The 26,792-nt window shown below is 39.7% G+C and overlaps 1 protein-coding gene across 1 annotated transcript; it reads left to right on the top strand.

Annotated features, from left to right (window-relative positions):
* The first annotated feature begins 232 nt into the window (after positions 1–232).
* On the top strand, positions 233–25,894 carry LOC129722886 (cholesterol transporter ABCA5-like). Its single transcript, XM_055676703.1, has 12 exons — positions 233–510; positions 951–1,333; positions 19,271–19,657; positions 19,724–19,953; positions 20,010–20,196; positions 20,256–23,249; positions 23,314–23,500; positions 23,560–23,834; positions 23,894–24,031; positions 24,089–24,765; positions 24,830–25,170; positions 25,228–25,894. Exons 2-12 carry the CDS (start codon positions 1,049–1,051, stop codon positions 25,332–25,334), a joined length of 5,808 nt encoding a protein of 1,935 aa, XP_055532678.1. The 5' UTR covers positions 233–510; positions 951–1,048; the 3' UTR covers positions 25,335–25,894.
* The last annotated feature ends 898 nt before the right edge of the window (positions 25,895–26,792 follow it).

Raw genomic sequence — 26,792 nt, 5'->3', positions numbered from 1 at the left:
GTCATTTACGCTGTATTCAAACATGACAGCTAAAAGGGATGATAGCGTCGCTTCTACGCACTGACAGCGTCCCCATACAGCGATTGTCTTGACAACGAAGGCAACGCCGTGTTTGTTGTTCGCTCGCCCAGCCTAGCAGGAAGGGCTAGCTCTACTGACAGGGGGTGGTAAACTTTATAGCATGACGTAGCAAGCCTGCCTTGCCTATTGCTGCTGCCTCATTCGGGCTGATAGGCAGGCACCGCTTTGTAGTTCACAGTGGATCTGTGCGCAAGCAAGCAAGGGTTGGCGGTGGTGTGTGAAAAAGTTTTGTAGCGAAAATGTTGTCCTGAAAAGTCGTCCGTGAGCAGTTGAACTTTTTTAGCTAATTTAGCATCAGATTTCTCGTTCTAAACTAGTGCACGAATGTGAGCTAAAGTGTGGTGTTGCCCGAGAGCTATAAGAACGCAACCGAGCGCTGCGAATTCGGTGTGAAATTAGCGAAAATTTGCAATCTCTATCACATAGAAGGTACGCTGTGACGCAGCTGGGAAACTATCGCAGCTTGCTGTGCCGATGGGATTTTATTTTCATTACAGTCGCGTTTGACTGCAGTTAGATAGTTTTTTGTGTCTTGAGTGATATTATTCACTATAAAATGAACTTTTATCTGAAAATCCGGAAAATTTTGACATTTAGCGAAAAATCGATAATTTTTTCCATCCCTTTCATCATTGGGGTGCGAATTTTATAGCACTCACCAGTGTGGGTAAGGGAAATTTTATGGCACTTTTCACTGTATGTGTGGGTACCGGCAGAGGAGAGCCGTAAAAAAACGTAAACAAGAGCACGTGGGTTTGTTTTGATCCGGTAGCCGGCAACTGCAAGCTGTGATGGTGGTTGTGAAATGTTTTCCCAGCACTTTGTTTTGATTCGGTCATTCTGAAACTTTTTTTGTGTTTTCGTTTCAGCCGCATATATTACCGAGCGTTTGATACTAGCAAGCATCGCAAAGTTTATGATTTAACCAATCAATCAGACAATCAACTATCCTCAAAAGCGTAACATCATGGGAAAAGAGCTGCTGAACAATAGTTCTTTCTGCCAACAGCTGGGCGCGACTCTCGTGCGCAATTTCAAACTGAAAATTAGAGACTCGAGGAAAACGATTGCCGAAGTATTTCTACCGTTGTACACACTTGGGACGCTGATAGTGCTGAAGATACTGATTCCCAATCCTAACTTTCACGCCATAACGGAGCCACGTGGAGCGGCATCGCTTTTCGAACATTTTCAGCACGACAAAGCCCACACCATCGCGGTTCTGCCGCAGCCAAACTCCTCTACAACTTTGGTAATTGTTTTTTTTTTTTTTGTGAAATTAGTAGGCGAGTTTTTTGTTTTCAATTGTTTCAACTTATATTTAATGTTATTGAAAACCTAACATACGTCATCGTATATTTGAATCTCGGCTAGCAGACATTTTTACGGTCATGAGTTCAAAGTATAACTTTTTCATTACTGCTTGAAATTACTATTATTGTTAACCTGAAAATCACTTCCCATTATTACTTTTATTTTGTATGCCAATTTGCTGTTTAGTAGTCGACATATTCTATTATACTTGAGCGAGCCAAGTCGGATCGTAATGTCAGAACCGAAAAAAGGGCTGGCTAAGTGCATTCGCATTCATTAAACGCGTTCGCGTTCACTCACCGGGAACTGCAATTCAGGCCACCTTCTTAAGGGGGATTCTTTTGGCCTTTTCCATTTTACGCCGAAGGCTGATCTTCTGTACGCGAACTCAACTTCAAATCGATTCAAACGATTTCTTTGGGACTAGGTATTGATCTCGAACTGAACGCCATGACCTTTTAATGTCGACTAATTTATTGCTTTCGATCAGATATGATCGATAACCGTTTGAGTTTCATCCACGTATGCATGTGTGGATGGCCCTAATCAACTAGAGAGTAATTTCTCTCGTGTTATCAATTTATCTCACATTAGATTGCAGCCCAGTCCGCACAAATGACATGTTGGTGCCCTTTAAGAGAAGATTCACATTCGTCTGAAGAATATGTTCTGTAAATGGTCAGGAATGCTGAAAAAGCGTCGAAAAGGCGGGGCTTATAGCCTTTTACAAACTTTTAGTAATTGGCATAAAGTGGTTTGTTAGAAATTTTCTACATTTACATATTTTTAACTTGGTGATATTTATAGGAAAAACCAGAAACATATCCATTTTTTTTTAAATTGTCACCGCAAGACATATTTTTATCGACACATTCATGAATATTTTTCGTGATAAAGTTCTTAAATAAAATGTACTACGATGAAATTTAGAAATGATTGAGTGTGTATATAAGTAATAACATAGAACAAGTGGAAATTTCGATAAATGCCAAGAGCTATTTACAAATGCAATCCCATTTTCATGGAGAAAGTATATCGCCTACCCCTTAAAATTTTCACGCGCCTTCAAAAAAATTAGGTTTACGATAGTATTCGTAATTTTTTTTAATATTTTAGCAACACGAAAAAATGATTTTGTTGATCTTTTAAGGCAAATGTCTATTTATAAGTGACTCCTGTTGTAATCTTGCTACAAAATACATGGAATTTTTCAAAGAAAACGTCTAAATCATATGATGGTTTAATTTTATAATGGACTACTTTCGCCGCTTTTAGCAAGTATTTCACCCATTAAGTGAGCCAAAAAACTTCAGGTGTTCGTCACCAATTATTCTTGGTGACTTTTGTAAACAAGATGCATTCGTCCGGTTATAGATCATTTCTTGATTCTTCAATAAAGATCAACTGATACGGGGACTCATTTGAGACGATACCAATCGAACGTTAGTTCAGGGAATATGTTATTAAATTGAACTATTTTTTGTTACTTGGTTAAAATAGGATAGTTACTAAAATCCCGCGGAACTTTCAGAAAAATCACATATTCTCCAATGACATCATTTGGCATATGTTTCCTTACAAAAGTCACGGTGACTAAATAGGAACATTTGTTAGTCAAAGCCCGATGTTTACTTTTTCTGATTTTTATTTAAACCGAAAGAGATGATTACCAAAACCATTGTGACAATGTTAATAACTTATAAGTTTTTTCAAAAGGCCACGAACTCTAACTTTTGATCACTAACAACACTTTTGTCAAATATTTTCTTACAAAAGTCACAGTGACTAACTGGGGAAACTATTTCTATAAAAAGTCACAGTACATTTGTCAGAAAAATTTAAATGTACCTCTCAATTTGTTGCTGACTATTCTAAGACAAAAAGCCATTTGTAACCACTTCAGATCTTCCTGATTTACCTCCAGGATACACAAAGTCATTGTTCTGCGATGACACAAGCATTTCCGTAAAAGGAAAAAGTCTTCGTGTCATATGCAGTCGATTACAGAAAAGTTTAGATATTTTTTCTTCCTACTTGCAAAAGTGGAAAATCTCTCCCAATGCTTCTAAAACTCAAATGATAATTTTTCCGCATAAGCCTAGGGCTTCTTTCCTCAAGCCAAACAATAATCACGTTGTCAAGATGAATGGGGTTATTTTAAGTTGGTCTGACAAGGTTAAGTACTTGGGACTAATTTATGATAAAAAACTTATTTTCAAAGAGCACATTGAGAGTATACAAGCCAAGTGCATCAAATATACGAGATGTTTATATCCTCTCATTAACAGGAATTCTAAACTTTGTTTAAAGAACAAACTTTTGATTTACAAACAAGTTTTTAGACCAGCAATGCTTTATGCTGTACCGATCTGGTCAAGTTGCTGTTCAACAAGGAAGAAAACGCTCCAAAGGATTCAGAATAAAATTCTGAAAATGATTTTGAAGCGTCCTCCTTGGTTTGGTACACTCGAATTACATAGACTTACTGGTGTTAAACCATTAGAAACTATGTCAAATAAAATTATTAACAATTTTCGACAAAAATCGTTGCAATCCTCAATTGCTGCGATAAGCTCTCTTTATAGCCAATAAGTTAGCAATTAAGTTAGTTGTAAGTTTACTTCCCCTTTTCTGACAAGTAGGTTAAAATCCCTACGAATGATAAGTCCTAATTGCGAAAGCAAACAAATCCTAACAATTAAAATTACAAATTTCTAACAGTGTTGAGAAGTCACCATTTGTGATTGGACACACATACTCATTATTTACTAATATTTATCATAAATACTTAAGCTACTAACAAATCCCCCCCTTAAAAAAAGTCATTTGTAGTTTAAATTATCACCTTGACTACATTATGGAAAAATACTTTCGTTTCACAAGTGAAATGATTTTGTCTGTGACTCTTCAGAGGAAAATAAATAAATTGTAGTTCAATGATCACGGAAACAACATAAAAGAAATATTTGTTTTTAGATCATAGCTTTAGTGTCTTTTGTAAAAAACTAAACACAAGTTTTTCTATAAAAAGTAATGGTTACTCGATTACAAAAACTTTTTCCATATAATTTTTAAAACGTTCGGGGGACAATTGTAAGAAAAAAATCCTATTTTATTTGTGACTCTCGTGCGGATTGGGAGGTGAAGTTGTATGGATTTCAGTACATAACGTAGTAACTTTAAGGTAGTTTTACAAATTTGGGTATAAAATATAAAATCTGTTTAACATCATCATATAGGTTTAGCTTTAGTTTAGAATTCGTTACATTACATTCCATACATGTTGATTGGAAATCTAGCGAAGATATTCAGCAATGCTTCATGGTGGTACAACACATTCCATAATATTCAGTACTAATAGAACTTATTTAATTCAATGGAGCACGAAAGCTTCATTTCATTCTATTACATTACTCAACACAAGTGCACTCCAAAAGCTCAAACCGGAAAAAAGAAAGATTATAGCAATTCAACCATTCCTTTGAATTCTGGTGTCTCTAGCCAATAACTTTCTTTCAGAGTTAAATTAATTTTTTCGTAAACATAACGTTGAAGCGACGAACTCGGAGAGCAATTACTATGCGAACTCTCACGTAAGTTGACGCACTTTGGTATTGGCTAGGGGCACCAAAATTCATAGGAATGGTTTAATAGCTATAATCTTTCATTTTTCCGGTTTGAGCTTTTGGAATGCACTTTTTTTCATTTTGTTGGCAATGTTATGTATTCCCTACTTCATTACACTCATTCATTCAATACGCAGCCGTATACTATGTCATCAAAAGGACTAACCGCGAGGTCAGTCAATAATCGAAAGAGGCCAGTTCTGTGACACGCATGTGTTCACCGCGTCAATACGACGTGTTGCCAGTGAAGGCATCACTTATGAATGCACTGATGCCCCGATGTCTTCCAATGAGGAGTACATTAGGACTACTCACACGTTGGAACAGCAATACTTTTTTCTGAAAAAAAAACACTCGTTTAGTTTGTTTATGTAATAATAGTCTCCGATTTAGTTTCTGAAAATAATGAATACTAATTACCATTTTCGGTTAATTTGAATCATAATTATTTTAGTCGTGCTCAATTACTAATAAAAATTGTTTAATAAGGTTGCTTCAACGTGTATGATTATTCTGAACCATTTCAATTATGATAGTGTTAGCGATAAAAAAAAATTTTCAATGAGTATTGAATTAAAAAAAAGAAAAAAAAGAAGGCAGTATACATGTTTTTTTTGACATGTATGCTGTCAAAATGGAAGAAACTGATAAAAGCAAAGCTCAAACGTTTAGTTTCTTCACGAATGGTTTAATTTTAGTTGAGATGATTTATTATTTTATTTCTATTTTATGGATGGAGGCTAGTAATAGAATTGCCAGATTATGCATTTAATATGATGAATTTCACCTGTAATCGATGTATAAAAAAATGCTGAAATGTTTTAAAATCCGTGGATCAACGCGACCTAAAAATATAATATAATAAAAATATAAACACAAAAATCTCATAAAGCTCCCCTCTTGTGAATTTGAATTTATTCTATAAGAATTACACACAATAGGCTAACCAACAATAATTTACTAAACTTGGAGAAATAGAAAGAAAAGTCAAAAAAACAAAAAAGTTCTAGAAGTGCCAATTTTTTTAAGACAAAATTAAGGCATTTTTTTTCTCCCTTGTAGAAGACTGAACCACTGCGACCATTGTTTGATCTATTGTGGTATGCTTCACCTTACTCTAAGTGCGTACGAGCAGGTACATCACTATTTGGCGAGTTGATGTCCTTGCTACATTGCACATTTATCCCAGTTGGGCAACGCACTTCGTATGAAGTTTATTACCTCACCAGGACTTTCCCTCCAAATTTCGGTAGGTTCTATGTGTCCCTTACCGAAGATACGCAATCTGCGTTGTATTAATACTCGGCATTTGCAGAGTAGATGTTCTGAAGTTTCGCTTTCGATGCCACACAGGCGACATTTATCATCATCAAGTTTGCCTATCTTCTTGAGATGGTACTTACTCGGAAAGTGCCCTGTAATAAGACCTGTGAATGTCCTCAAGTCTTTCTTATTTAATCTGAGCAGCACGAGGCTCTTCTCGCGGTTTGGCTCTATGAATCTTTTCGATTGTCGTAATCCACTTATGACATCCCAGTTTGCTTTGATGGTCGCTTTTTCCCATTCACCGAGTTCAGCTTTTAGAGCGCTCGGGGAGATTCCACAGAAAGGTTCTGGGCCAACAAAGTTAGTAGAAGACCCTTGTCTGGCTAGGAAGTTGGCCTTCTCGTTTCCTTCGATTCCACAATGACCAGGAACCCAGTATAAGTTCACCTGGTTTTTCATAGCTAACTTTCGGAGCGGCAGGATGCATTCACACTAGTTTAGAGTGGCAGAAAGGAGAATTCAGGGCTTTAAGTGCTGCCTGACTATCACAGAAAATGCATATATTCGCGTGTCGATAATTTCTTTCCAGACACGTATTCGTACATTCTATTACAGTCCCCCCACGATTATGGATCACCTAAGAAGATGTATGAATGCAAAAAATCATTTCTGACCAATTTTATTGTTTATAAGTAATCTATAAATTTTTTCAGTCACAGAAATATGTAATCTTTCACTTCATTGAGTATTTATTTCCATGTTTTGTGAATATTTCTCAGAAAATATATTTATTTCATAATTCACCAAATACACAATTATAGATCACTTTTGAGAGCGGTTCTAATTATGAAACAAATCGCGTCATATTATGGATCAGCGTAATGAAAACAGCTTTTGGCAACGAATTCATTCAGTAAACCTTATTCAAATTATGGAATTTCAAGAAATAACATATTTCAAATCGTATTAAAGATTCCGCATGGCCTAGCCACATTTCATGTGGCTTTTGAGGTTGCAGTTAGATCGAGAGTCCAGGTCTGTCGCTCCCGAAGGTAGCAATGAACCATTGTATACGGTACATCATAACAGTTTCCCGCTTTACGTAGTTGTCCTGTCCCTCGAGCCTTGGAAATTATATTTTTCAAAGGCTCAGCACTGTTTAGCTTCCGTTTAGAGCTCAAAAGAAGTTAAAAGGGTGTTTTAATTGGTGAAAATCAGATCTAAATCGGAGTGATCCATATTTATAGAGAAGTATCTTGTCTCGGTCCCTATTATTGAACACTTAGAAAATAACTAGTTTTTACAGAAAAATCGTTATCAACCATCAATATTTTGATAGATCGTGCAGAACTTACCTTGATCTTTGTGTATGAGTTATTTTTTGCACGAGAATTAGCGATTATATCACATATGAACCTTATGAATGATGAGCGTGCTACTTACGCTGATTGAGAAAAACGACAAATGTTTTGATAGATTCTGGAAGACAATATTTCACGCTTATAGAAAACACTTCAACCTAGGAATAAGAACGATGTTTTCTGTGTTCAAAGCTAGCAAATATGGCATATTTTACTGCAAAAATGTTACATGCCTTTGAACCGTTAGTTTAACTGAGTTAAATAACATGAGACACAAAAGTGATCCGTAATTGTGGGAGTTCCATAATTGTGGGGGGAGTGTATCGCGTATATTTCCGCCTGGAATACAGTTGGCCAGTGTCCCATGGGAAAAAATTTATTAATTCCTGGTCCTGTGAATCCCGCACCCGCAGAGCCATTCATTTTAGAACCGTCTGTGTAGAAGCAAAGTGAACCATCCCGAATTGTGGGTCCAGCTTGTTGCCAACTTTCTCGTTCTATCTCTACTGTTCTGTAAGGAATTCCGAAATTTGGTTTCCTCTCCAGCCAATCCTCCTTACTTTTTATTAGCTTATTTATTTGGAAATCTTTCAGTATTCCCAGGTGTCCTGTTAGATCTCCTTCTTTTAGGTTGCACTGTCGATTTAGCCTTAGAGCACTTTTTTCCGCTTCTAGTTGAACCACCTGATGAAGTGGAAGAAGGTGAAGTATTGCATCTAGGGCTTTTGATGGAGTGCTTCTCATAGCTCCACAAATCGATGCACAGGCCAATCTTTGGATTTTACTTAGCTTAGCTTGAGTGGATGTTTCAGTGGTTTTGGGCCACCAAACTAACGAGGCGTAGGTTATTCTGGGTATGATTATTGTTTTATATATCCAGTGTATCATGCTGGGTTTGAGACCCCAGCTTTTTCCAATGGCTCTGCCATAGAGCGTTTGTGGCCTTGGTAATTGTTTGTTCTATTTGAGTGTTCCAGTTTAGTTTCTGGTCAAGTATGATTCCCAAATGTTTGACTTCAGTGGAAAGCATTATATCAGTGCCTTTCAATCGCAATTTAGGAATAATGTATATCCTTTTTTGAGTGAAAGGAACAATAGTTGTTTTGGATGGATTTACATTCAACCCCTCTCGTCTACACCATTGAGCTGTGAGATTAAGTGCAGTTTGCATTCTATCAGAAATAACGCTGTCGTGCTTCCCCCTAACTAAAATCACTACGTCGTCTGCAAAACCTATCACTTCGAAGCCGTTTTCCGATAGACTCCGAAGAAGATAGTCTACCTTTAATGACCATAATAGGGGAGATAATATCCCTGCTTGAGGGCATCCTTTCGTAGTTTTTCTTGTTAGGGACGTCCCACCGAGTTTAGCTGTTATTTCGCGAGTTATTAGCATGGCATGAATCCACTTTATTGTGTTCCTGTCTATGCCATGCCTTTCCATTGCCTCTTTCACTGAGTTGTGAGACGCATTATCAAATGCTCCTTCAATATCAAGAAAGGCTGCCAGGGAAATTTCCTTGGCATGGATGGATTTTTCGATTTTTCCCACTAACATATGTAGCGCGTCAGTGGTTGATACGTTGTTTTTGTAAGCAAATTGAAATTTGCTTAATGGATTGGATTTAATATGTTTCATACTGTTTTAATATGTTTCATACTGTTTTAATATGGTAGTCGATTAATTTTTCCATAGTTTTCAAAAAGATGGAAGTTAAACTAATTGGCCTAAACGCTTTCGGAATTGTCCTATCTCGTTTTCCGGCTTTTGGTATGAAAATAACTCTAGTTTGTCTCCAACTAGATGGAATGTAATTTAATATTAGGCTCACCTTACACATCTCCGTAATAATTGGAATAAACAGTTGCTTGCTCTTTTGGAGCATAACTGGCTGAATTCCATCCATTCCCGGAGACTTGTATGGTTGGAAAGAGTCTATTGCCCATTCAACCTTCGATTTACTGAATATAGAACAGGCAAGTTCCTGGGATTCAGTCCAAGTCGCATGTAAGCTTAGCTGCTCTCCAGTTTGATCCTGCACTTCATCAGTATCCGAATATGATCCTGGGAAGTGATTTTCCATCATAATTTCCAGTGTTTCTTGAAAATCTGTGGTGTAAGTACCGTCAGTTTTTCTCAATCTGCCTAAACCGTTGGAATGTTCTTTAGACAGAGCTTTTTGCAACCTGGCTGCAGTGGATGTGTTTTCAATACGTTCACACATTGATTTCCAATTGTTACTTCTGGATTTTCTTATTTCCTTGTTGTATTTTGTTAGTGATGTTCTATACAGTTCCCAATTACCTGTTAATTTCGCTTTATTGAATAGTTTCCTAGAGGACTTTCTAAGTCCTTCTAGGGTCTTATTCCACCAAGGTGAGTCTTTATTTGACACTCGCGTCTTGGAAGGATAACTTTCGTAGTATGCACTAATTATCTTACTTGTGATTAAATTAGAGCAGGTTTCCAGTTCATAAAAATTTTGGCATTGTCGTAGACATTATACCGATCAAATAAACCGCTAAAAATATTTTTTTAATCAATATAATATTATTATTTATGTGGGACGGGCCCGATCATTCTGGACATTGAGCAGCTTTTGTAAGACAAAAAGTTTCTCATAAGATAACAAGAATTCCTGGCCTGCGTGCCGCGAAAACACTTCACTACGACGTCACGGTACTCCTGCATCGTGCGCGGTAAACAAACAATAAATGACAGCAAGTCGAAACCGTGTGCGTAGGTTATCCTATATATGAGGCATAGCTGACTCAGAATGCACATGGTACGCGCCTACACGACGATGAAAAGTTGTTTTCGAACTTATTGAACACCCTGTAAGTAATTTATTTTATAAGGAGCTTCGTTGCCGCAAGGTTATAGAGTCCGCTCTGACAAGTAAGTGGTCGTAGGTTCAAATCATAGTAGAATCAAACCATTTGGTTATCGAAGGACTTTAACATGTGTTTATTCTCAGGCTCTCCACCACATACCCTTCCTTCAAGCTGGATTCTATAGTACCCCTCTTCAGCTAACAAAATCAGTCTCTTTTTATAATAAAACTGGTCTGCGTAACGTATGAAAGTTCTCTGCAGAGAATTGTAATCAGACGATATTGGTAGGAGGAGTAGAGGCTCGGTACAGCAGAACAGTAAGATTGAAACGGAAAGGTGAAATCCACATACAAGGCCGGATATAAACGATAAGCATATCACTTACTTTAATAGGGATACTAGTGATAATATGAAGTGCGGAGTACAGAAAAAATCCGGACAATATCAAAATAAATCAAATGTCTCTGGTCGCATTGATGAGTTCAGATAGGAAAAAACATTATTACCTTTTGGTTCTCAACACTCAAAACCTTTTGTTCACGTTTGTCGATCGCCTTCTTTCAAGTTCCTCAACAAATTTTGAAGGTTGTTCCCTTTATAATATCATTTTCACATTTTAAGCATAGTTTACAGTTCCAAGCGAAGTGAAAAATTTGACAAATGAAAAAGCGTGAATTTTCGCGAGCGAGTTCTGTCGTGAAAACCCGGTTGTGGAACACACAAATATTTCATCAGCCTGCAGTTTACAGTTCAAGCGAAGTGAAAATTTACCGAAACTGACAGATTATAAACACGCTGAAAAGTCAAGTTTTCGCTTGCTGTTTCTTTCTTCAAGCACACAGCATGTAGCGAGTACATGTACATAGAATTTATAATAATTTTTGTTTGTAAATATTAGTTACTAAATATTTGCATGTTCGAATAAAGTTTCACTTTAAATATTTAAAAACGGTTTTCCAAATAAAACGTTTGATTCAATCACCGCAAGCAAGGCCACAGTCAGAATAGTAATTGGCATAATATTTGAAAAATGAGATCCCCGGTGCTCAAGTGCGCTAATTGCCTTTCTCCACCGATGCTGCTGATGCGACGGGATGATTGACACAGCCGAGAAAGTCTATCGACCTTTGCAGTGGGAGAGAGAATCTTTTCCTCTCTATCCTTTGGGCCAGTTGGGATAGAGGATAACTGATCGCGGGAAGAAGATGATCTTCGCCCAATTTTGACCTTCGTGCTTTCAGCGCGATTATATATTCGCGAAGCAGGTAACGAAGTTACCGAAGGACGGTTTATCTGAGGACTCTTAGGCTCCTGTACTTCACTTTAGTCTGGCTAGTGGAGGAGGTAGGAGTTACTTTTAATTAGTTTCGCGTTTACGAAGAAAAAGTGTAAGTTGATAACCGCATGTGAATCTCGAACAAGATCACTAAATTTCCTTTCCCTAGATAGATAAGCTGTTCCCATTCAGCTAGGGTAGCTAGTGCGTGCGATAGTTCATGCACCTGTGCGATTTAGAGGTGAGCCACAAATTCTCACCGAAAAGAAGCGGTCGCTTCACAGTGCCACGTGTGGCTTATTCTTTATTTGAATGGTTTGCCGAGACCGCACCACTAACTACCAGTTCGGAATAGCAACCACTATAGAGCCACCGCCAGGACTGAAGAATCCGCCCGGCGATCTACAAGGCCGGAAGAGGGACGCGACCTTAATTGTGCGCCCTAACGAGAGAGCATCCAGACGAGAAGGATAAGCTAATCCAGCCCGAGTGCAGCACAGCATCCAACGCCAACAGCAGGCGCGCGCAGCGCGCTAGAAGCAGCATCGAGAGAGGGAGAGAAATGGATTAACTGATCCACCAGCAGCAGCAGTGCAGAGCCGATAAGCAACGTGGGGGACCCCATGTTGGCCTTAGGACGAAATTGACCAAATAACGTGACGGAAGGTAAAACCCACCGAGAGTGGTAGGCAGCACTGAGTACGTAACTATAAATAGTCCATGCGCATGTGACCGAAGGTGAGGGCCGCGACCCTAGAGAATTGATCGATAGATTCGGATCGGAAATGAAAAAAGTTTAAAACGCACAGTAGGAAGAGAAGTTAGAAGTTTAAATGGGAAAGGAAAGGGAAAGATAGACTAGCCCTAGAGAAGAGAAAGATAAAGTCGAATGTTTGACGCTAAAATTGAAAAGTGATCAATAAACCCCATGTAACTTGTACCACCGCACTTGTGACTCATTGGTAATCTTGTGCGCTATTTCCCTTAGTGTCTTGGGAGAGGTTTTCATGCGGTCCGCGTGACGTTGTCATGTAGTTTATTTTTGTGTAGATTTTGTACTGGGGAGGCTGACCCTGAAATCAGCCACGATCTCTCCCGATTCTTACCGGTGGGCAGGCGGGTTAAAGTATAGGGCTTTGCCCGTGATGATAACAACTCTCCCGGTTTGTCTAGCGAGTATTTTAACCGTTGCTCGAAGGCACGGGGTTTAATGTGTGCGCAAGGTCATCTGACGTGGTTTTTCTGACGGAGTACCGCGATAGGTGTTAGAGTCGGCCAACTGCTTTCCCCTCCCTAGTATAGGGATAAAAAGGAACCCTCCCCTAAGGGTCTCACGCTGGGCAATCATCGTGGTGGGTGGTCTCTCTTAGGAGAGTGGCGCTTAAGTCTCCCACTTAGCATCGGGGTGCAGAAAGGCGGGCCAGTTACAAGCATGCGTGAAAAAAGAATGTCCAAGCGAAAAAGATGCGATCCACGACTTTCGAATTTGCTGGATCGAATTTGTTTACAATTCTAAGCGAAGTGAAACTTCGACAATTTGTGTTTTTCTACTTCGCCTGGAACTCTAAATAGGGCTTTAGCTTGTAACTGTCAAACATCACATCGAATCGTAGTGAAATTCAATAGTAGTTATTTACACCTAAGGCAACACAACTAGTTTCTTACTTTTTTTCATTCTCCACCTCCATGATTCGTGCTAAATTTTTAGCATTGATTTCATTACCACAAAAAATACTCGAATTTTTTCAAGCTTCCTTTTTAATTATACACAATTTCTCCTGCAGGCAGAAAATTTTTCGTCACAAGGTTACCAGAGAATCTGCGTAGGATCTGTTCTTAATGCTCATCCATAAAAATTTGAATGTGTTATTCATCGATAATTATGGCAAGTTTATTAAAATTGATCAAACAACTGATAACTGACAACATAACAGAAGGGTTGTGTGCAATGTCACGATCGCAAGGTTCAAAAGTTCAATCTCCAATATATTTATTTGGTTGTCCTAAGAAGGACAATTTGTTGTTTGATTTTAAATCGGATATGTTGCTGATCGCACCTCTGTGCAACTGTATGATGAAGGCATCGGATCGCCTGATTGATTAGATTGGAGAAAATAAAATATTTCAAAATGTTGTGAATAGGTATTTAATTCTCTTATAACGGAGCAAAATGCTCTTTTCACACTTAAAATCGGCAGAAATTTTGATTTTCCTCAATATAACGTAACTCGAGGTATATCGTAACTTTTGCCTCGATATAACGTAACTTTTCTAGATGCCTTAAAATTAAAGTATAGCAATTGTTTTTGGGGTACAATAAATGTTCTGATAAATATATCGAAGTTTTGAAAACAACAAGTACCGTAAAATAGGGTAATATTGATCTTTTTCCAATGTTTTGTGATTGATTCACTGTGCTACAAATGAAAAAAAAAAATGCAAGAACTTCTGAAGTGACCTAGTGTAGGTTGTAGGTCTTGTTGAGTGTAACATTCGCTCATACTAGAAATTTTCCGAACACCCCCAAAATCTGAAGTTATGGTCAAAATACGGTTTTTAGACCTCCGCGCATATAATATTTTTTAACCCAGTCATTTATCAACCAATTTTCAATATTCTAGCAGTTTTAGAAAGAAAACAAATAGAGCTTTCAAAATATATACGGGTTTTTACTAATATCAATAAAACATGTTGAGTTATTTGAGTTTAAATCTATTTTTTTAAACTTTTTCATGCAATTTTTCAATTTAATTTTAAATTTGTCGTCTATTTTTGTAAGAAACATACCACAAATATACTTTAATTTTTAAAGTATATGCAATTCCAAATTAATTGAAAGTAGTTTTGTGAAAATCGGTTGATTTTTGGCTAAGTTATATATTTTTTAAGAAAACCAGAATTTTTGGCTTCTATCGCACAATTATTTCAGGGAGCTACAAATGATGAAAAAATGCAAGAACTTTTGATGTGACTTAGTGTGGGTCAACTTGTCATAAAGCAACTAAACCTCCAATTCAAAACTAAGATTGTTGAAATCAGTGATGCCATCTTTGGCAAAACGAGTGAATTTGATAAAGTTTTCTGAACACGTTTCTTTTCATAACCTTCGAACTTTTGAACACATAATAAAATTCGTTATTTAGGGTTTTTAAAAACAGCCCGTTCATTTGATACCTATTTTGTTCAAATCGGTTGTGTAGTTTCTGAGATAATGGAGTTTCATAACTTTTACATTTTGATACATAACAGACAAAGTTACAGTCCGATTATAATAAAATTCAATAGGGTTTCATCAGGCAACTAGACCTTTCTATTGCAACTTATTTTGTGAAAATCGGTCCATCCGTCTGTGAGAAAAGTGGGTGAGTTCAAACAGTCTTAGAAACATGTTTCTTGTCATAGCCTGATTTCACATTATTATACATAACGGACAAAGTTAAAGTCCAATAACAATAAAATTCAATAGGGTCTAATGAGGCAACAAGACCTTCCATATGACACTAATTTTGTGAAAATCGGTCTAGCCATCTCTGAGAAAAGTGAGTGAGTTTAAACAGTGTTCGAAACACGTTTCTTTGCATAACTTTTAAACCACATGTCAAATCATTATAAAATTATCTCACAAAAGGTTCAAAAAACAAGCCCGTTCTTTTGATATCAATTTTGTTCAAATCGGTTTTGTAGTTTCTGAGATAATGAAGTTTTGTGATTTTCACATTTTGATACATAACCTCGATACTAAAAATCCGATTACAATGAAATTCAATAGGGTCTTACGGGGCCCTTAACTTTTGAATTTCGTTATGATTGAACATATGGTTCAAAAGTTATGTAAAGAAAAGTTATCCTGAGGTTGTTTAAACTCACTCATTTTTCTCAGTGATGGCTGAACCGATTTTCACAAAATTAGTGTCAAATGAAAGGTCTAGTTGCCCCATAGGTTGCTTTTGAATTTCATTGCAATCGGATTGTAACTGTGCCCGTTGTTCATAAAAATGTGAAATCACATAATGAAAGTAAACATATTGACTTTCTCCTAACGATCACTGGCTAATTAAAAGGTAGAAAAATGATTGAAATGGCCGAATGTCATATACTACTCAACTCAGTTCGACGAATCGAGCATTTTCTGCATATATGCATGTATAAGTGTATATTTTTGTGTGTAGGTGTGTACGTGTATGTGCACCTTTATTTCGCACTCTTTTCTCAGAGATGGTCCGACCGATTCTTTCTATCTTGGTGTCAAATGAAGGGTCTGTTTGCCGATTAGATTGCTATTAAATTTCATTGTAATCAAACTTTTAGTTTTGGCGCTGCGTCAGAATGTGAAAAACGCTCTTATATCTCAGAAGCTATGAACATAGTTGAATTCAAATAAATGTGCTTTCAAACCCTTAAACAATGAATTTCATAATGTTTAAACGTGTGGTTTGAAAGTTATAGAAAGAAACTAAACCCGCAGACTGTTTAAAACTATAGCTACGATCAAAATATGTGGCCTCACCGATTAGAACAAAATTGGTTTCAAATGAACGGTCTACCAAAAAACCCTCAACTTTTGAATTTTATGAAGATTGAACATATGGTTCAGAAGTTACAGAAAGAAACGTGTTCTGGAGACTGTTTAATCTCACTCATGTTTCTCAGAGATGGCTGGACCGATTTTCATAAAATCAGTGTCATATGTAAAGTCTTGTTGCCCCATAAGACTCTAATGATTTTTTTTTTTGCGAACGGATTATTACTTTTCCTGTTATGTTTAAAAATGTGAAATCCAGCTATGAAAAGAAACATATTCTGATGACTACTTGGGCTCACTAACTTTTCTCAGAGATGGTTGACACGATTTCCACAGAATCAGTATTAAATGAAAGGTCTAGCTGCCTTATAACACCCTATTGAATTTTGCTGTAATCGGAATGTAACTTCGTCTGTAATGTATCGAAATGTGAAAATCACTAAACTTCATTATCTTAGAAACTACACAACAGATTTGAACAATATTGATATCGAATGAACGGGATAGTTAAGGGTTAACTGATGAATTATGGTTGAACACGTGGTTCCAAAGTTTGGCTTCCCCATACGTTCCCTTTTCATTTGATTGTAATCAAACTTAAGCAACCGTTATGTTTTAATTTGTAAAACAACCAAAGTCTATTATCTCAAGTATTACACGACTTATTTGAACATAACTAGTGTCATACAAACGAGTCATCTCTCAAACTTACAAATAACAAACTTCATAAAAATTTGATATACTGTTCAAAAGTTTTGTAAAGAAAAGAAATTCAAACACTATTCAACACTTTACCTGCCTCGATCAATATATATGGCCTCAACATGATTTAAATGTGGTATCGTACTATTTGAACATTCCCGGTATCGCTCGTGATTAAATTGTTCGAAATTAAGAGTCATTTCTTATATTTCGCTATTTCTGAAACACTAAAATTACGTCAAATTTCATATTTTATACTTCAATTACAACATCAATATTTTAGAACCCAAAGAGTGAATATACCTTTTTGGATTTAAGCATTCATGTAAATCTATTTTTACAAATAATAAGTTCGAATGAGAAAGGCTGAGTCTGACCGCTAGGTGGATTAATTTAGGTTTTTTCAGTGATTGCTATACCTTTCTAGGAGAAAGGCAAAACAGGATTTTGACCATAACTAATAATTTTTGGGGTATTTGAAAAACTTCAAGTAAACGCGCAAGTAACACTTGACTAAAGCTACAACCCACACTAAGTCACATCAAAAGTTCTTGCATTTTTTCATCATTTGTAGCTCCCTGAAATAATTGTGCGATAGAAGCCAAAAATTCTGGTTTTCTTAAAAAATATATAACTTAGCCAAAAATCAACCGATTTTCACAAAACTACTTTCAATTGATTTGGAATTGCAGATACTTTAAAAATTAAAGTATGTTTGTGGTATGTTTCTTACAAAAAAAGACGACAAATTTAAAATTAAATTGAAAAATTGCGTGAAAAAGTCTAAAAAAAATAGATTTAAACTCAAATAACTCAACATGTTTTATTGATATTAGTAAAAACCCGTATATATTTTGAAAGCTCTATTTGTTTTCTTTCTAAAACTACTCGAATATTGAAAATTGGTTGATAAATGACTGAATTAAAAAATATTATATGCGCTGAGGTCCAAAAAACCGTATTTTGACCATAACTTCAGATTTTGGGGGTGTTTGGAAAATTTCTAGAATGAGCGAATGTTATACTCAACAAGACCTACAACCTACACTAGGTCACTTCAGAAGTTCTAAATCGCTGTAGCCATGCTTGTCTTTTCTCCTCAGAAAACCTCTAGAGTGCAGGAGAACATCTTGCACTGCGATAACAACTGCCGTCACACAAAAGAGCAAATCATCGCTCATGCTAGAAGAGAGCGACAAACGATTTTTATCTGCTGAGTTTTCTGAACGCACTGCGGTGAAATCTGAAATCTCTCTTTTGCGAGACAATGAACTGTGGTGTACTTTCTCACACGTGTGGACATCGCACAATAATTACACTGCAGAGCTATCTGCGGTGCGTTTCACAGTTGGTTTCTTGAGCATGGCGGAAGAGGAAAAGAGATTGGGAGAAAAAAATAGACTGCGTTGCTTGTGCCGGTTTACTCTGGTCGAATTCGTTTTCGCAGTGTAGGTACACGAGGACTACATTTTTACCCGGTAGGTTTTTTTTATCACCTTCCGGACTACTCGCCAGTGGACACTGCTGTGTTCTTCTGCGTTTTCTCTGTAGAGTGATTCACCCCTCTTGTTTCAATCAGATGTGGGGTGAGCTGGAAGTGTGTTTGTCTCTCTGTAAACTAGTTGAGACACTTTGGAGTGGATAAAGAAGCAGTGTGGTGAAAGCATTTGCTACACGCAGGCACATACTGGAAGGAAAGTGCGCGGTGAATTTTTTCTCCTCTCCTTTCACATACTGAGGAGAATGACAAGCATGGGATTTAGGTTTTCATCTTACACTCTTATGTAGCCAAACTTCGTAGAGACGAAGTTCGACGTTAAAAATCAATGAGGAATAAGTTTACCAGAAGTACCGTGTAAAAATGATGGGTGGTATCACAAGAAAAGTTCGAAGTTTCATCCGAACAGCTGACGAATAATTTTCATGTATTTTTCCCTTAAAGTCCATAAAAAAGTTACAAAATGACATCGTTCCCAATTTCACACGTTACTTCTTTGCTGCAAAATGTCCTATTTTATGTTACCAAATACTAACTGAAACAGACTTTAGCGCTACTGTGGCTGCCACTAATAGTTTCTTTCAAGTCGGGATTCAAACATACGACGACAAACTTGTTAGGTCAGTATCGTACTTCGAGTCTACCTGACAATAAAGAAAAATTATCTTTGACTAAACTAATTCTGAAATTGCAGCTTGATATTGTTAGAAAAATGACTCAAATCTTCCAATTGCATGCATGTCTGTTTGCTGTAAACTAACCTTCCTTCCTGATCTTTTCTATCACCAGCAATTTCTAAGCGAAGCCAACGAGCTGTGGATATCGAATCGGCACCACTCGGCCGGCCATCATCCGATCAAATGGATCGTGTACGACACACAGGACGAACTGCTGGCCGCGTACTGGCGCGACCCGGACAAGATGCCGCTTGCGCTGATATTCCACAGCGAGGATCCCATGTACGGGCAGCTGCGCTACGAGATCCGCACGAATCCGTCGTTTTTCGTGACGCCCGCGACAACCGAGCTGTACTCGTCGCTGGTCACCTGTCGCCAATCGGACAGCTACTGGTCGGCGGTCATACCGATCGAAACCGGCGACTCCTGCCCAGTGAATCAGTATTACTATTCCGGGTTTGTGGCGCTGCAGACCTTGCTGGATTACACCAAAATCAAGGTAAGTGTGAGCACTGCAGTCGCACTGACCAAAAAAAAAAATGAATATCTGGTTCGGTATTTGCAGATCGTAACGCAAAACGATGACATTCAGATACCTCACATTACGCTAGAGATGTTTCCTAAGGAAGCCTATACGGGTAATTGGATGGTTGCATTTAGACTAGTGATACCAATCTATATGGTGATGGCACTGTCCCAGTTTATCACATATCTGCTAATACTGATTGTTGGCGAGAAGGAGAACCACATCAAGGAGGGGTTGAAGATTATGGGCCTGCGGGATTCCGTGTTCTGGTAAGGTTATACACAATTCGAAGGGTAGAGCTAGTGGATTCACTGTTCTCTTGCAGGTGTGGCTGGTTCATTATCTACGCGGTGTTCGTGACCTTCCTAACCTTCGTGTCTGTTATACTGCTGTTTTCGCTTGGCGTTTTCCAGAACACAAACTATCTACCGGTGTTCATTTTGATTTTACTCTACAGCTTCTCGGTCATTTTGATAGGCTTCATGATTACACCGTTTTTCGATAACTCTAGGGTTAGTGGTTATTATTCAAAGATATTTCGAGTTGATTAAGAAACTTTCTTCCCTTTTAGACGGCCGGCATTTTGGGTAATTTTGCGGTCAACATCATGTCGCTGCTATACTTCTTGCAGGTGTTTATTGACGATACGCACACTTCAGCTGCCTTGTGGACCGTGTCTCTGATATCGCCGACCGGATTCGCGCTGGCGATGGACAAGATCCTAGTGCTCGACATATCGGGGCAGGGTGTTACGTTGAACAATCTGTGGACCGGGCCTGGGATTCCGATTGGAGGATCCATTCTGATGCTGGTGGTTGACATCCTGCTGTACGCTGCTTTGGCGTTCTATTTTGACTGTGTGATCCCGTCGGATCATGGAACGAAGCAGCGCCCCTGTTTCTGCTTCAGTCGCCACTATTGGTGTAAGAAGAAAGTGCCAAAAGTAGCACTCTTGAACGGTGAGTCGGCGAACTCCTTTGGTAATTTGGACGAGCAAACGAGGGATATCGAACCAGTCTCGCGTGAGATGCGTGGCAAGGAAGCCATTCGGATAGTGGATTTGTACAAGACATTTCACTCGTGTCGGAAGCCAGCGGTGAACGCAGTTAATGGTATCAACTTGACGATATATGAGGGGCAAATAACGGCGATTTTAGGTCATAACGGAGCCGGAAAGAGTACACTGTTCAATATACTAACTGGTCTGACTTCCCCGACGTCGGGAACGGTGTACATCTTTGGGTACGACATACGTGACCCGAACGACATGACGATGATTCGCCGGATGACCGGAGTCTGTCCGCAGCATGACATCTTGTTTGAAACGTTGACACCGAAGGAACATCTATACTTTTTTGCGGCAGTTCGTGGGATAGCGCCTAACCAGGTGGATAGCGAGGTGAAGAAAACATTGCGGGACATCGATCTGTTCGATTCGGCAGAGACGCGGGTTAAATATTTAAGTGGAGGCCAGAAGCGAAAGCTTTCCGTTGGTATTGCGATCATCGGTGACCCGAAGATCATTATCTTAGACGAACCAACGGCAGGGGTGGATCCTTATTCGCGGCGGCACATGTGGTCTATCTTGCAAAACCGTAAGCATGGAAAAGTGATCCTGCTGACGACGCACTTCATGGACGAAGCGGATATTCTAGCTGAGCGCAAAGCCGTTGTTTCCAGGGGCCGTTTGCGTTGCTGTGGCTCTTCATTATTTCTGAAGAACAAATTCGGTGTGGGATATCATTTGACGTTGGTTCTGGACACGTGCGCCTGTGAGACGTCTATTACGAAGCTGGTTAATGAGCATGTGCCAAAAGCCGAAAAAGCTAGACGACACGGACGTGAACTTAGCTACATTCTACCGCATGACGCTGTCAATTCATTCGTTTCCTTGTTCGATGATATTGAGAAGGAAATTAGAACCAAGAAACTGAAGTTGGGAATCTGTTCGTACGGGGTTTCTATGACCACACTGGAGGAAGTATTTCTACATTTGGAAACACAGCGGGAGGAAGAGCAGAAGGTGGAAACCGAAGAGGAAGACGATCAGGAGGCGGCTTATGGAGATAGCATTAGCCGAAAGGTGATGAAGAATCGAGCGCTGCCAAGAAGTCTGTCGCTGCAGGAGCGAAGCAATAGCTACCAATCTTTAAAGAACGACACTAAAAATCTGCTGGAAAAGCAGAACACGGAGAACAAAACTTCACTACCGGATAACGGACTGGACTTCGATACAATCATACCGGTGAATGGACTGACGAACGACGTCGAGGTTGTTAAAAGTGAAAAAGGTTCGGCGGCTCCGTCACCTATTCTGAAAATTCACCGCAAAAGACAGCACGGCAGATCCCGGAACGGGGTCAGCAAGAGCACGAAAAGTATTTACGAGGATCCAACCCATACCTCGTCCTCGGTTGTGAAACTGAACAGTCAGAACAAAACTAACTGGATGGATTTGGATGACATCGAGCTGAGACCGTCTTGTTTTGATACTATCGTAGCACTACTTAAGCTTAGAATTACAATACTCTTTCGCGACATTCAGCGTCTGTATCTGCTAATAATCCTACCGCTGGCGTTCACTGCGCTTGGTTTGTACTTGAACTCTATCCAGGTGATATCACCGGTGATGCGTTCCATCCTGCTGGACAACAGCACGTACGGCAGCAACATTACCAAAATCGCAGTCCATGATAACACGAATAGACTGCTGTCACAGCACACCCTCTACCACCACCACCAGCTGCAGCAGCCCTCGCCGTCGCCACTTCTGCTGCACCAGAAACACCACCAACATCAGCACAACGCCCAGCAGCAGTCCAAAGAATCATCATATCTCTATCATCGTTTCATTGAGGAACTGAAGCAATCATCGAACGTCACCGAAGACTACAGCGGTAACTTTTCGTTGCTGCTAGAGATGGCCCCGCACATGGCGGCCTTCAACGTAAACACTATATCATGGTCAAATGTGTCAATAACTACTTTGTACAATGATACCACTCAACATAGTCTCCCAATAATCTTAAATCTAATAAGTAACACTTTGCTGCGGATGTTCGTCAAAGTGGGAATACCAGCCTCGTCCCAAGCGGTCTACCGTCACCAGCGCATTGTCACTAGGCAACAGTACGGAACCGTCGACTACGGCGAGGAGATGCCACTAGGAGATGAACCACTGGACACCTCATCGTCATCATCATCGTCTTCAATGACGCCATCGATGGTTGGCTCCACTGGCGCCGGAGGAGGGCCGGAATCAGTACTCAACATCGAACTACACTCGCATCCCTTCCAGCAGACTGCGCAGCCCCAAGAGTTCAATATTGGCACATTTTCGTCGGCTCTGTTTGTGGGTATGATATTCGTGCTGATTCCGGTGTCGCTAGCCGTCGATATGGTGTACGATCGTGAGATGAAGGCGAAAAACCAGCTGCGTGTCAATGGGCTGTCCTCGGCAATCTATTTGTCGGCTTACTTTATCGTGCTATCCGGACTGATGCTGCTGATTTCCGCCGCCCTGTTGGGACTGGTGTTTCTGTTTGATGTTCCCTCCTTTAGACAGGTACTCATTTTGTGGAGCTAAGGGTATCGAGAATGTTGAATTAATATTTGTGTTTTATTTTCAGCCTCCTGCACTTATCACACTAGGTTTGCTAGTGTTCCTGTATTCCCCTGCGGGGATTTTGTGTTCTACGTGCTTTTCATACTTTTTCGATCGCACGGACTCGGCCCAGTCCATCCTGCCTAATATTCTAACCTTTGTCGGACTGATCCCCTTTATTTTAGTAGTATTTTTAGATATGCTAGGAATTGGTGAGTTTCAATGTGCTCAAGCCAAACGATTTTTAATACTTTTTTTTTTCTCACCACAGAGGTTAAAGCTGCTATCGCCTTGCACTACGTATTTTCGCTTATCAATCCGATGTACATTCCGTACGCGGCGGTCTATTTCGTGGATCGTGTCTACATCGCCTGCCGGCTGAGCTCCGCCTGTGCCGAGCTCTCGATGGCCCACTACATGACGGAGGAGATGATCGTGATGGCCTGCGGGTGTCTCCTTCATATTCCCATCTGGGCATTCTGTTTGCGGGTGTCGGACCTCGTCAAAAGTGGAGGTCGCGTGAGGGATATGTTTCATCGAACTACAGTACGAATCATCATCATTGGATAAACCTAGAAAAGTGACACATAATAATTTTATTTCAGAACGAGGAAGACATTGTATCCGAGGAGCAGTGTATCGGAGAGTACGAGGACGAGGATGTTCGCAATGAGCGGGCGAAAATCTTTCGACTGTCTAATCAGGATCAGAGCGATCAGCTGCAGCCTGTAGTTCTGGTCAAGGTAACTACCGAAGTCTTCTCTCAATCAAGTCAATCAGTAACTACTTTCCCATTTTAGAACCTGCGAAAAGAATTCTCGCAGGAGTCACTGTGCGGGAACTCATCCTGCTGCTGCTGTGTCGACGATGAACCACCAAGGAAGAAAGTTTCCGTACGCAGTTTGTCCTTTGCCGTGGATGCTGGCGAAGTGCTGGGACTACTAGGCCATAACGGAGCTGGAAAAACAACCACCATGAGAATAATGACCGGAGAAACCATTCCCACCAGAGGAACGGTTCGGGTTGCCGGTCACAGTATTACCATCAATCAGGATGATGCGTTCAAAACCCTAGGTTATTGCCCGCAGCACGATGCCCTGTGGAAGAACATCACGGTTCGCGAACACCTCGAACTGTACGCTCGCATTAGGGGCGTCACTAGAAAAGATTTGAACCATTTAGTGACCACGTACCTCACCGGATTGCACATAAATGAGCATGCCAATAAGCAAACTCAGCACTGCTCCGGTGGAACACGCCGGAAACTTAGCTACGCTATGGCAATGGTCGGTGCTCCCAAGGTAGTCTTGCTGGATGAACCTTCCACGGGAATGGATCCCAAATCGAAACGATTCCTGTGGGACACAATATTGGCCAGCTTCCACGGAACACGTTGCGCTATGCTGACCACTCATTCCATGGAGGAAGCGGATGCACTTTGCTCGCGTGTTGGTATCATGGTGAAAGGTGAACTGAGGTACTTTTTCTACTCTATCTTTAAAACAGCATCATTAATTGCAACTTTTCCTCCCGCTTTCTAGGTGCCTTGGTTCAACACAGCACTTGAAGAATCTGTACGGAGCGGGTTACACGCTCGAAATCAAGCTGAAGCACGTCGAAAGCGTGTACAGCGAGACACCCATCGAAAGTCAGCCCAGCAGCAGCCAGGAGCAACTGCAGCTCGACCAGAGCGTGGACCACATCGCCGCGACACCGGTCATCAGTAACTGCATCGACAACCGGTCGATGGCGTTGCGTAACTTTGTCACAGACCTCTTCCCGAGTGCCACGTTGGAGGAAAGTTTCGCCGATCGGCTGGTTTACTCCGTACCGCAGCAGGTCGTCAGTTCATTGGCGGAGTGCTTCTCGCGGCTCGAGAGAGGTAGGTTCCTAAACTATTCCACATTCGATTAGGGAATAACTTTACTGTATTCATCAGCCAAAACGGAGCTGGACATCGAGGAATACTCCTTCAGCCAGACGACACTCGAGCAAGTGTTTCTGAAATTTGCCCACTACGATGAAGAGACGTCCAGTGTGCAGTAGAATGCGCCGCAGGCTACGGGCACTGTCACGCTGGACGTTAGTGTCTGCCACTAGGAATGAAATGAGCGTTATTTGTGTATAAAAAAAACCCTAAGCTAGTATCTAATGGTAAGTAAGTTAAACTAAACCAAAAAGAGTAATTATTTAATATTGATGCCCCTAAAAGTATCTCAAAAAGACAGAATAAAAAGCGACCCAAACCGGATAAGTTACATAATCTTAACGAATTAAAATGAATTACAATAAAAAAAAGTGAAATTACAATAAAACATAAATTGAACAGTGCGAACAAGTGAAGTGACAAAAGACCCACACAAAAAATGTACTCATAATACGAAATTTAGATGATAGTTAAATTGCTTGGTGGGGGCAAGTGATCCAAATTAAAATGACAGCAAAAAGTGTGAAATTTGATTTACATCTGTGATTTATTACGTTCAGTAAACCCAAAAAAAATTAGAGGAAAAACAGATAAATAGACAAAAACAAAAGATTGATACACCCCGACCGTGGATGGAGGGCGCTAGGAATGGTTCAATAAAATTGCAAGATAAACGCTTTCTGATCCGGTTCTGGTTTGCTTTAGAATGGTAAAGAAATTCCGGTCTTGGAAAAGGGAGTGAGGCATCACTTGAAGTGTAACGAGATTTTGGTCACCACGACGGTGTGAGGAAAAGGACTTTTCGATCTTAAATTTATGATTCCATTCTAACAAGCCTGTCATCGTATGTTCGAAACCCATCTCGTTATGGTAATTCAAATACTCACGTGTTTTTGACGTTGGACTAACGTCTATATCGAAGTTAGGCACCTGAATTTGAAAATCTAGTAATTCAACCGGGGAAAACCAGGGAAAAGTGGTCAGGTTTTGAGCGCTTATACATCAGTCATTTCTTTTCAGAATTTCGAGGTTTTGGCATCAACCGATCAGAAATTCTTTTACGGTTGAATTTATGTAACAAAAATAACCTATTGTTCGAGATACACTATTGAAAAATTGATAAATCACATCGATTGTCTAAATCATACCGAGCAACCAATCACCACCTCTCTTCACAAGCACAGTCGACACTAACGGATACAACCGATCTGACTTTGTAAACAGTCTCACAGCTTTCAACCAATAACGAGCTCGCTTTCGGTAGCTGCAACAGGTGTTCCAACACCGCTTTAAAATGCTTCTTTTATCATTACCACTGAACAGATTCTAAACTGATTGGCTTGATTGATAGGGGAAATATTGCGCAAGATTGACACATAATAGTTTAAATATGTTTTCGATACTAAACTAGTTAAAAGTCGTGCACATTCAACCAATCACAAGCTCGCTTCTTGTTTGCTCGCGGATGGATTTTTGCTGGGCTGGGCTGTATAATAGCCTGTGTCGTCTCATAGCAGTCATCAGTTAACAAGTGAAAGGCCACCAGGCCGGTCGTGTATAATCAGCAGCGGTGGCTG

This window comes from Wyeomyia smithii, chromosome 2 (genome assembly GCF_029784165.1).
Source record: "Wyeomyia smithii strain HCP4-BCI-WySm-NY-G18 chromosome 2, ASM2978416v1, whole genome shotgun sequence".
NCBI classification, from domain to species: Eukaryota; Metazoa; Arthropoda; class Insecta; order Diptera; family Culicidae; genus Wyeomyia; species Wyeomyia smithii.
This window is presented reverse-complemented; position numbering and strand designations above follow the sequence as displayed.

Excerpts from the sequence above, each read along its gene's own strand:
- LOC129722886 (XM_055676703.1), top strand. The coding sequence starts at position 1,049 with ATGGGAAAAGAGCTGCTGAACAATAGTTCTTTCTGCCAACAGCTGGGC. Across the intron at positions 19,658-19,723 it reads TGGATTACACCAAAATCAAG|ATCGTAACGCAAAACGATGA; the intron begins GTAAGTGTGAGC and ends CGGTATTTGCAG. Across the intron at positions 23,250-23,313 it reads ATGTTCCCTCCTTTAGACAG|CCTCCTGCACTTATCACACT; the intron begins GTACTCATTTTG and ends TTTTATTTTCAG.